At 40.8% G+C, this 15,839-nt stretch overlaps 1 protein-coding gene across 1 annotated transcript in view; it reads right to left on the reverse strand.

Annotated features, from left to right (window-relative positions):
• Nucleotides 1-1,086: 1,086 nt before the first annotated feature.
• tm9sf3 (transmembrane 9 superfamily member 3) overlaps nucleotides 1,087-15,839 on the reverse strand; it is a 144,881-nt gene continuing 130,128 nt past the window's right edge. The window contains exons 14-15 of the mRNA XM_060854284.1: nucleotides 14,828-14,904; nucleotides 1,087-2,459 (exon numbers count right to left, since the gene is read on the reverse strand). Of these exons, the coding sequence (XP_060710267.1) occupies nucleotides 2,392-2,459; nucleotides 14,828-14,904 (145 nt within the window). The 3' untranslated portion in view covers nucleotides 1,087-2,391. The remainder of the gene's footprint in view (nucleotides 2,460-14,827; nucleotides 14,905-15,839) is intronic.

Consider the following 15,839-nt stretch of genomic DNA (forward strand, 5'->3'; position numbering starts at 1 on the left):
AATATTGCTTGCAATTCTGGTCTCCTTCCTATCAGAAAGATGTTGTAAAACTTGAAAGGGTTCAGAAAAGATTTACAAGAATGTTGCCAGAGTGGGAGGATCTGAGCTACAGGGAGAGGCTGAAACAGGCTGGGGCTGTTTTCCCTGGAACGTCGGAGGCCGAGAGGTGACCTTATAGAGGTTTACAAAATTATGTGAGGCATGGATAGGATAAATAAAGTCTTTTCCTGGGGTCGGGGAGTCCAGAACTAGACGGCATAGGGTTAGGGCAAGAGGGGAAAGATAGAAAAGGGAGCGAAGGGGCAACTTTTTCACGCAGAAGGTGGTCCGTGTATGGAATGAGCTGCAAGAGGAAGTGGTGGAGGCTAGGACAATTGCAACATTTATAAGGTAGCTGGATGGGTATATGAATAGGAAGTGTTTGGAGGGATAGGAGCCAGGTGCTGGCAGGTGGGACTAGAGTGGGTTGGGATATCTGGTCGGCATGGATAGATTGGACCGAAGGGTCCGTTTCCGTGCTGTACATTTCTATGACTCTATCCCTACTCCCTATTTTCTACCAGTCAGCCAATCCTCTATCCACGCCAGTATCTTGGCCCTAACACAATGGGCTTATCTTATTTAGCAGCCTCCCATATGGCATCTTATCAATGGCCTTCTGGAAATCCAAATAGATCACATCCACTGGCTCTCCTTTTTCTAACTTGCAAGTTACTTCCTCAAAGAATTTCTAACAGATTCTAAGAGGTTTAGTTCCCATAGCAACTGAAGCCACCAATGGAAGCCCTGCCTTTTCAACCTTGCCTGATGTGTGGTGACCCTCAAATTTAATTCATTGGTGATAAATGGTGGTGAGTTTATGAATGCAAAGTCCCTGTGGACTATGGCAAATTTACCACTTTACTTTTCACCTTCACTGGTTCTTCCTTTCATTGTGTTATAATAAGGCCTCAATCCTGTCAAACACCTTCATGTTTTCCAGCAACTCTCTTTGTGGGTGAGATTTGTAATACCAAAGACCTATTTCTCATGGCATCAGTTTGTATTCTGTGAGCAACCATTTCACTTTAAGGAGGACAGCAAATCTTATGTCTGAAAAGTTTTTATTGTTTTCATTATTCCTGAACATTCCTTCAAGCAGTAACGCTCCAGATGATGCACGTGTTGAGTGCTCAGGTCGGATTAACAAAATTTTAGGTCCTAAATTACAATTTTGTTGAGCCTTCAGAGACAGAATTGGAAAAATACTAAAGAAGTCAGAGTAACGTCCACACGTATAATGGAGATACCATTTTCATGCAATGGCAGGCAAGATGTAAAAAGCCACCCAAAAAATTGTCACACATTTATACACCAAATTAATTTGTTATCAGAAAAAGTACTATGTAATAAATCTGTACATCCAAATAAATTTGGGTTCTACGCCTAAAGTTACATTATAAGGTTATATACATTTATTACCCCCTTTCATATTATCTTAAGTAAAGCCTTCATTCCCACCGCAACATAAAACAAGACTAAGCTGCAAGACTAACTCTTGGAGAGAAGGAAAACAAAACAAAGAAAAATCAGTTTATACGTCCAATTAAAATATTTCACTTAGATCTTTCTAATAAAAACCATTAACAGACCACCAGCCTTTCAAAATGCATACTCCCAGTTTGTTTTATATGCTAACTACTGTGAATTTCAGTGCAGATGATCATCTCTGTCCTTAGTCTTCACTCTTTGGATGGACTGAAGCTGAGAACTAATTTATAACGTATCACAGACTTGGCTTTTAGATACAGATATTGAGTTGGTCCAATTATAATCATGACTGAGGTGCATCCTATTTCTGAAGATAGTATATAAACTGTATCAGATTTAAAAATTAAAATAAATGCAATAAGCTCCCATTTATAAAGTACAAAAACATAGCAGGTTTGGGTAACGGTCACAAAAACCAGAATGTTCAGTTTTTCAATAGCCACCTCTCTGATCCACTTGAAAGGTAACTATCTCAGAATGGAGGCTTGAATAACTTTAAACTAGTCAGATTTTTCCCTCCTCAATGGAACAAATGATTTTAAATAAACTGTTTGTCCTCTTCATTGAAGAGAGCTAGTCTATTCTTCATTAATAAGCTATGTTTTATGTGGGAAGATTAGCACTGTATTGTAGTAATGCTTACTGCATATAATCCAAGCGTTTTGCTGAACAGTTGGTTAAAGCAGTCAATACGAGCTCAGGATCAAAGGAAACAAATGTTGCTTTAAGCTTCCATGAATGGAACCCACACTTTACCCAGTGTTAACCCAATGTCTCCTTGCAGTTTAAACTGTGCAAGTTCCAGCTGAATGAACAAAAAGCAGTAAGTGATCCTCAGCTCCCTGGGAGTCTGGCCTTCCATTAGTCAATTTTCACATTGGTGTAGATCTTTCGGACAAAGGCACTTGTTCCCATATAACCAACAGCACCTGGAAATAAAGAACATTGTTTTGCAGGATGAATACATACTTTTATACAACATCTGATGAAAAATTAACCTTTGTATGCCTTGTGGAAGCAGCACACTGCTACATGCAGAGATGCTAAGTTTGCAATCTGGTGGATTGGAGGAGATAGAACAGCCAATGCTGCCCACCTCTGATGCTTACCCACCTGAATAAGATCCAGGCACAAGGGTAATGATGGGTGGAGGGAACACATTCATGCCTGATGCTGCCAAGATCAAAAATATGCCCACACTCCCTACTCAAGTATGCATTTTACAATGCAAAAACGCTCATTTACACAAAACACTAGATTTGTCAATGGAATCCCACAGCAACTATTTTAAAAATAAGAGATTGAATAGGGCACTGGACAAAGACTGGTTGCAGTATGGGTTTATTTTACTTTGTTAAGTGACTGCCTACTCCAGTAATATTTGCCAATAAGCTGATCAAATGCTCACGTGTGATTTTCAGCTGAGAATGCAATGGTACCATTTTGTTTCGTACCGACACTGCAACTTTCAGTTTCCATTTTGGTGTTTAAAATCATTCATTAATTATAACAAAGACAATGGAGTTGAAAGTGCAGGCTAAATGGACAGCTGATAATGTTGAAGATCACAGGTCATTCTTGAAACGTGCCAAGAATTTTCAAGTCACTGATGGTTCATTTCTTGCAGAATTAAGAATGCTGGCTTACCATCTTGTCATAAGTAAATAAGGATCCAAGAATTTGCAAAGGGACTATCATCGGCAGCAGCGAGTGAGTCCACTGTGGACTCCAAGGTGACCCCAGTGCTTCTGCATTGACAAGGTGGTCCTACTGCTGATTCATGCCTGTTGCAACTTTCAGTTCCTGGTGCTGCCTGCGTCCAGCACAGACTCATGGCAGCAGCAGTCACGTTTCAGCCAGTGCAGTACCCAGCAGCATCAGTGCCAGCTGCATTTACAAGATCCAGCAAGGATGCCAGTGGAGGTGAGATAGCACTGAAGAGTAGGGCGACACTCACTCCAGCAGCAGTGGCACAGTGAGAATGGTGGGGCTCTGAACAAGGAGGACTGTAAAGTTGAACACTATTTCTTTCTTTTTCTGCCTTAGTGTTCTATTTTTTGGTGTTTTGAGGAGGAATTGGACAGTGACAACACTATGAAACACTTCTCACTTTGTAACAAAATACATGAGTCAATAAATAAGTCAAACCAAATTAATTTGTGGAAAGATAGGAATATTGCTCCATGCAGCTTGACTGGAAAACACGACCAACATGAAGGAAATTAAAAGCTGTGGGGCTGGTAGACACAAATGAGGGACACAAAGGAGCTGAAGGACAAAGGTGATCAGCATACTGATACATATATAACGAAAACAGACAAATGGGGTGGGGGTGGGGTGGGGAGAAGGGATCTCTTGCAGGAAGGAGCAAATCATTTGCAGGAGGCAGCTAGCTTTCTGGTTGGGAAGAAAAGAAGACAGGAGCTCCAAGAGATACCGTGCAAGCAGGCTAATAAAAATCTAACATCTCGTGAACTCTAAAAGAACTCCAATCATCGAGAGGTGAATGTTTTCCCAGAATAGGCCAAAACTTTGAACCAGGGTGTTATTGGTTGTTCAGTTCAAAAGAAAATCTGGGAAGTTATATAATCAGGAGTGTCACAGCTAGAGAAACAGTGCGTTTGTAGAAGTGATGATTATTGCACCCAATCAACTCAAAGTGAAAACTGTTGTCCATTGGGCCCTTGAACTGCATGAATTAAGAAAATAACAAATTGAGAAACAAACTAGCTGTATCATTGGATGTGTGTTCAGGGAGTGATCTGGTGGCACGATGCACCTTTGTATATTGACGATTTACATTTATTTGAAGCATCATTAGCCTGCTCATTCATGTGTAATTTGCATTGGTTTGGATTAGTGTTAAAGTAAAAGGCTGTAAATAATGAAATTCTTTGGCAAGTTCTTCATTTGAAGGGTCAAGTAAATTGACTAGTTTGGTTTACAACGAGATCATTTATGAGGTCACAATATTACTGATGTTGAATATTCTACACTGAAGTGTTCTTGGTTTCACACTGCAGCTCAAATAATTGCATTGCTTATGAAGCTGTAAAACATTTTTCATAGCATGACATCATCACTGGCTCAACCAGCATTTATTGACCATCCCTAATTGCCCAGAGGATAGTTAAGAGTTAAGCAAGGAGTCACAGCAAAAACTGTGGGTCTGGAGTCACATGTAGAACATACTGGGTATGGTCCCATGCAAGGGATTATTTATACTAGATTGGAGCTCATGAAGTTAGGGGTAATATAGTAGGAACATAAAGAGGAGCAATAGGCCAATTAGTCTCAGGGAGGTTCCAATATGCAGCATCATCATGATGATCTGCAACTTTATTCTCTCTCTCTCTCTTACCACCTTTGATTGGTCCATGAAAACCTCTCTCAGATCAAACATCAATCATTATTTGCAGAGGAGAATTCTAAAATTTGAAAAAAAGTCTTCATAATTAGAATTTCCTAATTACACTGCTAAAACATTTGGCTTTTTTTGGGATTACGAACTCTCAACCAAGCCTCCCCAATCAGGTGCACTCCTTAACACCCTGAACCTTCTACATTCCAAGGAATATAAAGCTAATTTATGTAAATACTCAAGTTATTTAATTCAGGTAAACTTATACTGTATTCCTTCAACGGCAATCTCTGTCACCTAAAGTGTGGTTCCTAAAACTGATCAGACAACTCATGGTTTGAATAATGTTATTACAGCTGAAGCATCTCTCTTTCTGTTATGTCGTGTTCATAGATATGAAGGCCAGCATTCCATTATTTTTGATGCTTTTCCGTTCCATTTAATGTACCTGAACTCCAAAGCCTCTTTGCTCCTCCACTGTTTTTAGCTATTGATCAAGTACTCTATACATTTTAGGTCCCACATGGATTACTTTTAATTTGCTTACTTTCAAGTCCATTTGAATTTTTTCTAATCACTTATGACATCAATAATTCTTTGTAAATTCATACCACAGATTAGGTTAATGGACAAAGCAGAGAATCACATTGCCAGACTGCAGCTAACAGGAAAATGCAAGAATTGCTGCTTGGGTCCCAGCTATTTATAATCTATCAATGAGGGGGAAGAATCAAGTATAATGTATCCAGGCTTGCTGATGAAGCTAAGTCAGTGTGAAAGTGGTGGCAAGGATACAGAGGCTGCAAAGGAATGTAGGCAGGTTTAAATGAATGGGCAAGATCATGGTAAATGGAATAAAGTATGAAGTGATCCACTGTGAAGAGCAGATTTATTTTGTTTAAAATGCTGACGGAAAAATTCAAAGAGATGTGTGTCCTTGCACAGGGATCTCAAAGTTAATATGTCGGTACAGCAATCAAGGAGGAAGATAATGGCATATTATCCGATAATAGAAGTAGATTAGGGTACTACGGTAAAGACAATTTACAGATGCTGTACAGGGCCTTGGTGTGTCCACTTCTGGAATACTGCATACACTTTCAGAATTTGGGATCACAGCCTCAGAACAAGGGGTTACATTTACAATTGTTATTCTTTGGGATTCCCATTTCTTGAGAACTGCAGGTGCTCAGTCGTTGAGTATATTCAAATGAGAGGCAGACAGATTTTCAGAAACTAAACAAAAAGGGACATCACGCAGGAAGGTGTTGTTAAGGTAGAACAGCCTTAATGAATGATGAAACAGAGGTGTGGGACTGAATGGTGCACCCTGCTCCTATTTATTAAAAGCTTATGTACATCATAAACATTGAATGTGCCATCTTCATCCTGGTTACCAGCAAATCTGCGTGTTTTGGCTTGCTGCAGGTTTTTTCTCAAGTTAACGAAACTGTTCTTTTTTATCCTTTCCAAAGTGACCACCTTCACGTTTTCCCACATGTACTCCATGTGCTAACTTCTTGCCCATTTACTTGACCTATCAATATAGAGTCAGCGTCATAGAGAGGTAAGCATGGAAACAGACCCTTCTGTCCAACTCGCCCATGCCGACCGGCTAGCCCAAACTAATATAATCCTATTTGCCAGCACTTGTCACATATCCCTCTGAACCCTGCCTATTCATATATCTATTCACAAGCCTGTTAAATGCTGCAATTGTACTAACCTCCGCCATTTCCTCTGGCAGCTCGTTCCATACATGTGCCACCGTGTGTGTGAAAAAAGTTGCCCGTTCAGTCCTTTTTATATCTTTCCCCTCTCACCCTATACCTATGTCCCCTAGTTCTGGACTCCCACATCTCAGGGAAATTTGTTTATTTATCTTATCCATGCCCCTCAATTTTATAAACCTATGTAAGGTCACCCCTCAGCCTCCGAAGTTCCAGGGAAAACAGCGCCAGCCTATTCAGCCTCTCCCCATAGCTCAAATCCTCCAACTCTGGCAAAATTCTTGTAAATCTTTTCTGAACCCTTTCAACTTTCACAACATCCTTCCACTAGGAAGGATACTAGAATTGCATGCGATATTCCAAATGCGGCCTAACCAATGCCCTGTACAGCAGCAACATGACCCCCCCCAACTCTTTTACTCAATGCTCTGACCAATAAAGAAAAGCATACCAAACGCCTTCTTCATTATCCTGCCTACCTGTGACTCTACTTACAATGAGCTATGAATCTGCACTCCAAGGTCTCTTTGTTCAGTAACACTCCCTAGGATCTTACCATTAAATGTATAAATCATACTCTCATTTGCTTTTCCAAATTGCAGCACTTCACATTTATCTAAATTAAACTCCATCTGCCCCTCCTCAGCCTGTTGGCCCATCTGGTCAAGATCCCATTGTAATCTGAGGGGTAACCTTCTTTGCTGTCCACTACACCTCCAATTTTGGTGTCATCTGCAAACGTACTAACAGTACCTCTTACGTTCACATTCAGATGTGTATAAACGAGAAAAAAAAAGTGGACCCAGCACTGATCCTTGTGGCACTTCATTGGCCATAGGCCTCCAGTCTGAAAAGCAACTCTCCACCATCATCCTGTCTTCTACCTTTGAGCTAGTTCTGTATCCAAATGGCTAGTTCTGTGCATTAGATGTAACTATTTAAAGTCTGGTTGAAGATTTGCGGCTCGGGTGTCCGTTGTTGTGGTTCTGTTCGCCGAGCTGGAAGTTTTTGCTGCAAACGTTTCGTTCCCTGGCTAGGGAACATCATCAGTGCTATTGGAGCCTCCTGTGAAGCGCTGCTGTGATGTTTCTTCCGGTATTTATAGTGGTTTGTTCTTGCCGCTTTCGGGTGTCAGTTTCAGCTGTAGTAGTTTGTATGTGGGGTCCAGGTCGATGTGTCTGTTGATGGATGTTCTTGCCGCTTCCGGGTGTCAGTTTCAGCTGTAGTGGTTCGTATATGGGGTCCAGGTCCATGTGTCTGTTAATGGAGTTTGTGGATGAATGCCATGCCTCTAGGAATTCCCTGGCTGTTCTCTGTCTGGCTTGTCCTATGATGGTAGTGTTTTCCCAGTCAAATTCATGTTCCTGGTTGTCTGAGTGTATGGCTACTAGGGATAGCTGGTCGTGTCGTTTTGTGGCTAGCTGATGTTCATGGATGCGGATTGTTAGCTGTCTTCCTGTATAGTGTTTTGTGCAGTCCTTGCATGGTATTTTGTAAACTACGTTAGTTTGGCTCGTGCTGGCTATTGGGTCCTTTGTTCTAGTGAGTTGTTGTCTGAGTGAGGAAGTTGGCTTGTGTGCTGTTATGAGTCCTAAGGGTCGCAGTAGTCTGGCTGTCAGTTCTGAGACGCTCCTGACGTATGGTAGTGTGGCTAGTCCTTTTGGTTGTGGCAGGTCCTCGTTCCGTGGTCTATCTCTTAGGCATCTGGTGATAAAGTTGCGTGGGTATCCGTTTTTGGCGAATACCTTGTATAGGTGTTCCTCTTCCTCTTTTCGCAGTTCTGGTGTTCTAGCCAGGGAACGAAACGTTTGCAAAAACTTCCAGCTCGGCGAACAGAACCACAACAACAGGTGTAACTATGTCAACCAGTCTCCCACAGGGAACCTTCTTAAATGCCTTACTGAAGTCCATATAGATCCTGTCCATCGCTCTGCCTTCATCAATCCTCTTTGTTACTTCTTTAAAAAACTCAATCAAGTTTGTGTCTCTCTTTAAACTGTCTGTACACCTCTTGTAACTCGACTTTACACCTATTTTTCTGTCATCGATATATTTGTTGACAGTATATTTGCTTCCTTGCTCCAAGTTGTTAATATATATAGTGAAGAGATGTGATCCCAGTACTGATCCCAGTGGAACTCACTGGTTACAGGTTGCCAAACTCATTATTCCCATTTGCTATTTTCTACTCATTAGCTCATTCTCTATGCATGTCAATATACTACCTCCAACAGTGTATGCTCTTATCTCAACTTAATCTTTTATGAGGCACCTTGTTGAACACCTTCTGGAAGTCCAAACACAATGCATGTACCTCTTCCCTTCTATCTGCTGTGGTTGAGATATCTCGGAATATTCTAATAAATAGGTCAGACACCATCTCCCTTTCACGAAACCATGTTGACCCTGCTTGATTAAATTATGATTTTCTAAATGTGCTATTACTTTCTTAATAATTAATTCCAACTTTCGTCCAACAATCAGCATACAGTTACCGTTTTTATGACTCCCTCCATTTTTGTATAGGGAGTCACACTGGCAGCCTTCCAAACCGGTGGTACTTCTCCAGAATCCAAGGATATTTAGAAATTATAACCAATGCATCCATTATCCCTGCCGTTACCTCTTTCACGATACTGGGATGGAAGCCTTTAGAGCCAGAGGACCAGCCTGTCTTCAGTTCCATCAGTTTGTCTAACACTATTCTATAATGGTACTCAATTTCTCCTCTGCATTCTTCAGCATTAATGGGATGCTTGAAGTATCCTCCACCATAAGAATCGATGCAAAACATCTGTTTTAACTGCTCTGATGTTTTCTTGTTCCTCATAACTCTCACCCCAAATTCATTTTCTCAAGGCCTATGTTCACTTTGACCGTGCTCTCCATCTTATACATTTCAAGAAGCTCTTATTATCAGTTTTTATATTCCTCACTAGTTTCCAATCATGCGTATTTCCTCATTATTATCTTTTAGTCAGTTTTGCTGGATTGTGAATTTATCCCAGTGTTCTGGGCTATCATTAATTTTTGTATCCTCAGATACATTTTCTTTCAAATTAATTGACACTTTAATCTCCTTGATTAGCCATGGCTGGCTTATACCTCTATCAGAATCTTTCCTCTTTACTGAGGTACATTTTAGCTGAAATATATTATTTCTTGGATAGTCTGATCTGATGAAAAACAGGTAAGAGACTATCCTCTCATTTGACTATTTAATTCACATAGAAAAACTAATTTTAACCCATTCATCTCGACCCTTTATTTTCACCCTTATGAATAGCTCAATTTGGTAAAATCCTGTATTGCTGTCAACAACAATCATATGGTGTACTACACAAATTGCAGAGACTTTTGAATCATTGAGAAGTAAAAGAAGATTTTGATTAAACAAATCAAGGCCAGGATTAAATATATTTGAATTGCAACTTGTAATTTACACTATCTCTGCCCTCCAGCTCTGGATACCCCCAACCTCAGGCCTTTTCCCTGGGGTGGGAGAGTCCAAAACTTGAGGGCAATAAACAAGTAATGACAAAATTTAGAAAAACAGAAGGTCTCATAACATGATACTGGGATGAGAATTCCGCTGAGAAATTAAAAACTCCACATGGAAAGTGATCCATGTGTGTCAAACTAAAGTCAATGGGGTTAGCATTCGATTAAAAGTAGTTTAACTGTTGCCAAGAGTACAAGGTCTGAGAGTGGTAGTGTTTTTAGAAGCCAAAGGACAGAGTAAATGGACAAAAAGGGATCTAATTTAAGCAAGGAACTTTAAACAACAAAATTCAGTAAAGCAAAAGCACTAGAAAAACTAATAGGACCAAAAGTCAACTAATCCCATGACCCAATGGTTTACATCTTAAGGTTCCACAAGGGGTGCCTGCAGAGATAGTCAACGCATTTGTTGTGATCTTCCAAAATATATTGGATTTTGGATTGGTCCCAGTGGATTTGAAGGTACCAAATACACTATTTCAAGAAAGGAGGAAGAGAGAAAACAGAACATATATGACCAGTTGACCTGGCATCAGTCTTTGAAAAGATACTGAAATAAAATTAAGTCTTAGAAACTTAGAAAATCAGGTGATTATGCAGAGCAGTATAATTTGACTGTTCAAACACACCTAATATGATAGTTTCTGCAAAAATCTGACTCACACCATTTGAAGGTAGCATGGACAGAGAACGAATAAGGGACAGAAAACAGCTAAAGAATAAATGGGTCATTTCTAGGTTGGCACACTGTTAATAGTGGGGTTGTGCAAGGAACAGTGTGTGGGCCTCAGCCATTTACAAACTACATTAATTTCATGGATGAAGGAACTGAGTAAATATAGATGGGTAAGCAAGATGAGAAAGAAGCAAAAATGTATCTGCAGAGAGGTATAGACAGGTTAATTGCACTAATAAGAAAGCTGCAGATGAAGCTGAGGTAATTTCTGTATTTTTGCATTGGCAAAATCAATCATTTTTAAAATGGTGAATACTTGATGGTGTCTCCAAACATAGAACAGTGTTAACATGTAAGTATAACAAGTAAACAGGAAAGGAAATGATACGTTGACCTTTGCCGAAAATGGTTTGGAGTACATGAGATGGTTTGGAACACATGAGTAAAGAGGCCCAGCTGCAACTGTGCTGGACTTTGGTGAGGCCACATCCAGTGTATATTGTGTACATTTTTGTCTCCCTACCGTTGGAAGCCAGCATAACCAAGGTTCACAAGAGTAATTACTGGGATAAGACAGCTGTTTAGTGCTGATCCAAAGACACCCAGATGCCCTTTCCAATCCTATCTTCTTGCACACAGTCCATAGCCATGCAGCCTATAGCACTTAAGGTACAGATCCAGGTAATTTTAAAGAGGTTAAGGTCTCTGCCTCCACTGTCAATTCAGATATCACCACCCTCTGCGTAGAAATATCTTTCTTCACGTCCTCTCTAATCCTTCTGCCATTTAGCTTGAATCGATGATCCCTGTTTTTTGAAGTCTCTGCCAACAGAAACAGGTTCCACCTATCTACTGCAACACTCCCCCTCTCAATTTTACATACCTCAATCATGTCACTCCTTAGCCTTCTTTGTTCCAAGGAAAATGAAATTCCCCAGTCTCCCCTTGTAGGTACAATTTTCTAACCATGGAAACAATCTTCCCTACACTCTCCCTGGAGCAATTACATCCTTCCTGAAATGTGGCGACCAGAACTGCATACAATACTCCAGTGTGGCCTCAGTTTCATCATTACTTTTGTCTTCTATACCTCTTTCAATGAAGAAAAGCATTCTGTATGCCTACTTAATCCTACCCGTATTTCTACCTTTGCACTTGCATACCAATATCTTTCAGTTCATCTAACCCTCAGTATATTCCTGTTACTGTGCATCCCCTTTTACTGTTAGAGCGCCCTAAGTGCATTACCTCACACTCTGATGAGTTGAACTCCATCTGCCAGCTGACAGGAATGAACTCCCTACCCATTCGCTCAATTCATCTATATCATTTTGGAGCTTGCACTATCTTCTATACTATCCACTGCATGGCCATTTTTTGTGTCACCTGCACATTTCCCAATTGTGGCCCCCACGTTCTGGTCCAAATCATTAACGTATAAAACAAACAGCACGGGTCCCAATATCAACTCCTGCAGAACACCACTTGAAACAGCTTTCCATTTACAAGGGCAGCCATCGACCATTACCCTTTATTTCCTGTTACTAAGCCAACTTTGGATCCAAACTGACATTACCCTGTACCCCAAAGGCTTTTACGTTTAGACCAGTCTGTCACGTCAAATGCTTTAGAACATAGAACAGTACAGCACAGGACAGGCCCTTCAGCTCACGATGTTGTGCTGACCATTGATCCTAATGTAAGGTAATGTATGGACCCTCAAATTTCTGTGACCACATGCATGTCCAGCAGTCTCTTAAATGTCCCCAGTGACCTCGGTTCCACAACTGCTGCTGGCGATGCATTCCATGCTCTCACAACTCTCTGCATAAAGAACCCACCTTTGACATCTCCTCTATACTTTCTGCCAAACAGCTTAAAATTATGACCCATCGTGTTAACTATTTCTGCCCTGGGAAATAGTCTCTGGCTATCAACTCTATGCCTTTCATTATCTTGTACACCTCAATTAGGTCCCCTCTCTTCCTTCTTTTTTCCAATGAAAAAAGTCCGAGCTCAGTCAACCTGTCTTCGTAAGATTAGCCCTCCATTCCAGGTAGCGTCCTGGTAAACCTCCTCTGAACCCTCTCCAAAGCATCCACATCTTTCCTATAATAGGGCGACCAGAACCGGACACAGTATTCCAAGTGCGGTCTAACCAAAGTTTGTAGAGCTGCAACAGGATCTCACGACTCAAACTCAAACCCCCTGTTAAATGAAAGCCAAAACACCATATGCTTTCTTAACAACCCTGTCCACTTGGGTGGCAATTTTAAGGGAACTATGTACCTGCATACCAAGATCCCACTGTTCCTCCACACTGCCAAGAATCCTGTCTTTAATCCTGTACTCAACTTTCAAGTTTGACCTTCCAAAATGCATCACTTTGCATTTACCCAGGTTGAACTCCATCTGCCACCTCTCAGCCCATCTCTGCATCCTGTCAATGTCCCGCTGCAGCCTACAACAGTCCTCTATACTGTCAACGACATCTCCAACCTTTGTGTCGTCTGCAAACTTGCTAACCCATCCTTCAATTTCCTCATCCAAATCATTAATAAAAATTACAAAGAGTAGAGGCCTAAGAACAGAGCCCTGTGGAACACCACTCACCACTGACTTCCAGGCAGAATACTTTCCTTCCACTACCACTCGCTGTCTTCTGTCAACCAGCCAATTCTGTATCCAGACAGCTAAGTTTCCCTGTATCCCATTCCTCCTGACCTTCTGAACAAGCCTACCATGGGGTACCTTATCAAATGCCTTACGGAAGTCCATATATACCACATCCACTGCTCGACCTTCATCAACTTTTCTAGTCACATCCTCAAAGAACTCTAAGATTTGTGAGGCATGACCTACCTGCCCCTCACAAAGTTATGCTGACTGCATTTAATCAAGCCATGCTCTTCCAGATGGTCATAAGACCTATCCCTCTGAATCCTTTCTAACACCTTGCAAACGACAGACGTGAGACTGACTCATCTGTAATTGCTGGGGATTTCCCTATTTCCTTTCTTGGAGAGGGGAATTACATTTGCGTCTCTCCAGTCCTCAGGTACGACTCCGGTGGAGAGCGAGGATGAAAAGGTCTTCGCAAGTAGCAAAGCAATCACATTTCTCGCTTCCCAAAGCAGCCGAGGACAAATCTGGTCTGGCCCTGGCGACTTGTTAATCTTAATGTTTGTCAAAATTTTCAGCATATCAGCTTCCTCAATCTCTATCTATTCCAGCATGCTTACCTGGTTCCTCATTCACTACAAAGGTCCTTTTCTTTAGTAAAGGCAGAAGCAAAAAACTCATTTAGGGCTTCCCCTACCTCCTCAGACTCTATACTCAAGTTCCCTATACTATCCCTGATTGGTCCTACTCTTTCTTTGATCATTCTCTTATTCCTCACATACATTTAAAATGCCTTAGGATTCTCCCAAATCCTTCCTGCCAAGCCTTTTTCGTGCCCTCTCCTGGCTCTCCTCAGACCATTTTTGAGCACCTTCCTCACCTGCCTGTAAGCTGCCTTCTTTCTTTTGATGAGAAGCTCCTCCGCTCTTGTCATTCAAGGTTCCTTTATTCTTGCCTGTCTCAGAGGAACACATTTATGCATCACTCGCAACAACTGTTCCTTAAACAGACTCCACATGTCTATAGTGCCCTTTCCATTGAACAATTGCGCCCAGTCCATGCTTCCCAAGTCACGTCTGATAGCATCATTGTTTCCTTTTCCCCAATTAAATATCCTCCCATTGTACCTGCTTCTCTCCTTCTCCATAGCTATGTAGAACGTGAGGCAGTTGTGGTCGCTATCACCAAAATGCTCTCACACCACAAGATCTGACACCTGCCCTGGTTCATTGCCGAGCACCAAATCCAAAATGGCCTCTCCTCTCGTTGGCCTTTCAACATACTGAGTTAGGTAACTCTCCTGAACACACCTTAATGAAACCCATGTAAAATCCACTCTGGATTTATCAACAATAACTTCTTAGCATTTGAATCTATCCTTGGTTTGTATATTTCCACTATACTTACCACACATGATTCCAAGTGCAGTGCTGAATACTGCCATGTATCCAAAATAGAATGCTGTTTGAAACAGTCCATACATCCTGTTGTGAGAGGAAAATAAAATGTCAAGTAGCACAAATTCAATATGTAACACAAAATTGTATGTCTTGATGTTACGTGTAAATGTCAACTCTCTTACAAAATTCTGCATTTTTATTCTTACATATTCAAAATATCCTTTCTATGAAAGGCAAACAAGTATATCATTATACCAAAATTGAATACAAATGTGATGGCTTTTGTTCAAAAACATTAAACTTTGAAACGAAGATGTCACAGGGACACAACAGGTTTCAGTACTGAGTTGATGCAGGTACTGTTCAAACATCTGTGGACAGTTCAATGTATACAGGAATACAGTTGGAGAAATTCGAAGAAATTGGTGATGTGGCATCATTGGTAGTATGAAGCATAAATGTTACATTTCAAACTTTGGTACTTGTGAATATAATTGGATTAGACATTTTACTAAGTACATTGAGCATGCAAAAATGCAGACACTGATATAGCATCAACAGTGCATTTTGACAACAGATTTTCACAGTGAAAGAGGATAAAGCACTTGCCATGGAAAGGAACCTGAAACTGATGTTATTGAATTTAAGCAATAGAGGCAAAGGTAATGGGAATTAAGACATTCAAATCTACAGGAGTTGATTATATACCTTGGCTTGGAAATAAAGACATGGGTGAAAAATTCCACGTTGGTTTAGTCATAATTTTTCAGACTTCACTACATACAGGTATTACTCCTCCGTGCTGAAAACTACAATGTTGCTCAATTGCATTGGAAATCATGCACCCGTCCCCCCAATTGCCAAGTAATGACTGTCATCAATAAAAGATAATTTTACAATTTACATTTCACAATATTTAGTGGCATTATCTTCACTGGATTTCCCTCCACAAGCATCCAGGGGTTACCACTGACCAGAAACTGGACAAGCACACCAACACTATGGCTACAAGACTAATC

The sequence above is a fragment of the Hemiscyllium ocellatum genome, chromosome 43, assembly GCF_020745735.1.
Source record: "Hemiscyllium ocellatum isolate sHemOce1 chromosome 43, sHemOce1.pat.X.cur, whole genome shotgun sequence".
Taxonomy (NCBI): domain Eukaryota; kingdom Metazoa; phylum Chordata; class Chondrichthyes; order Orectolobiformes; family Hemiscylliidae; genus Hemiscyllium; species Hemiscyllium ocellatum.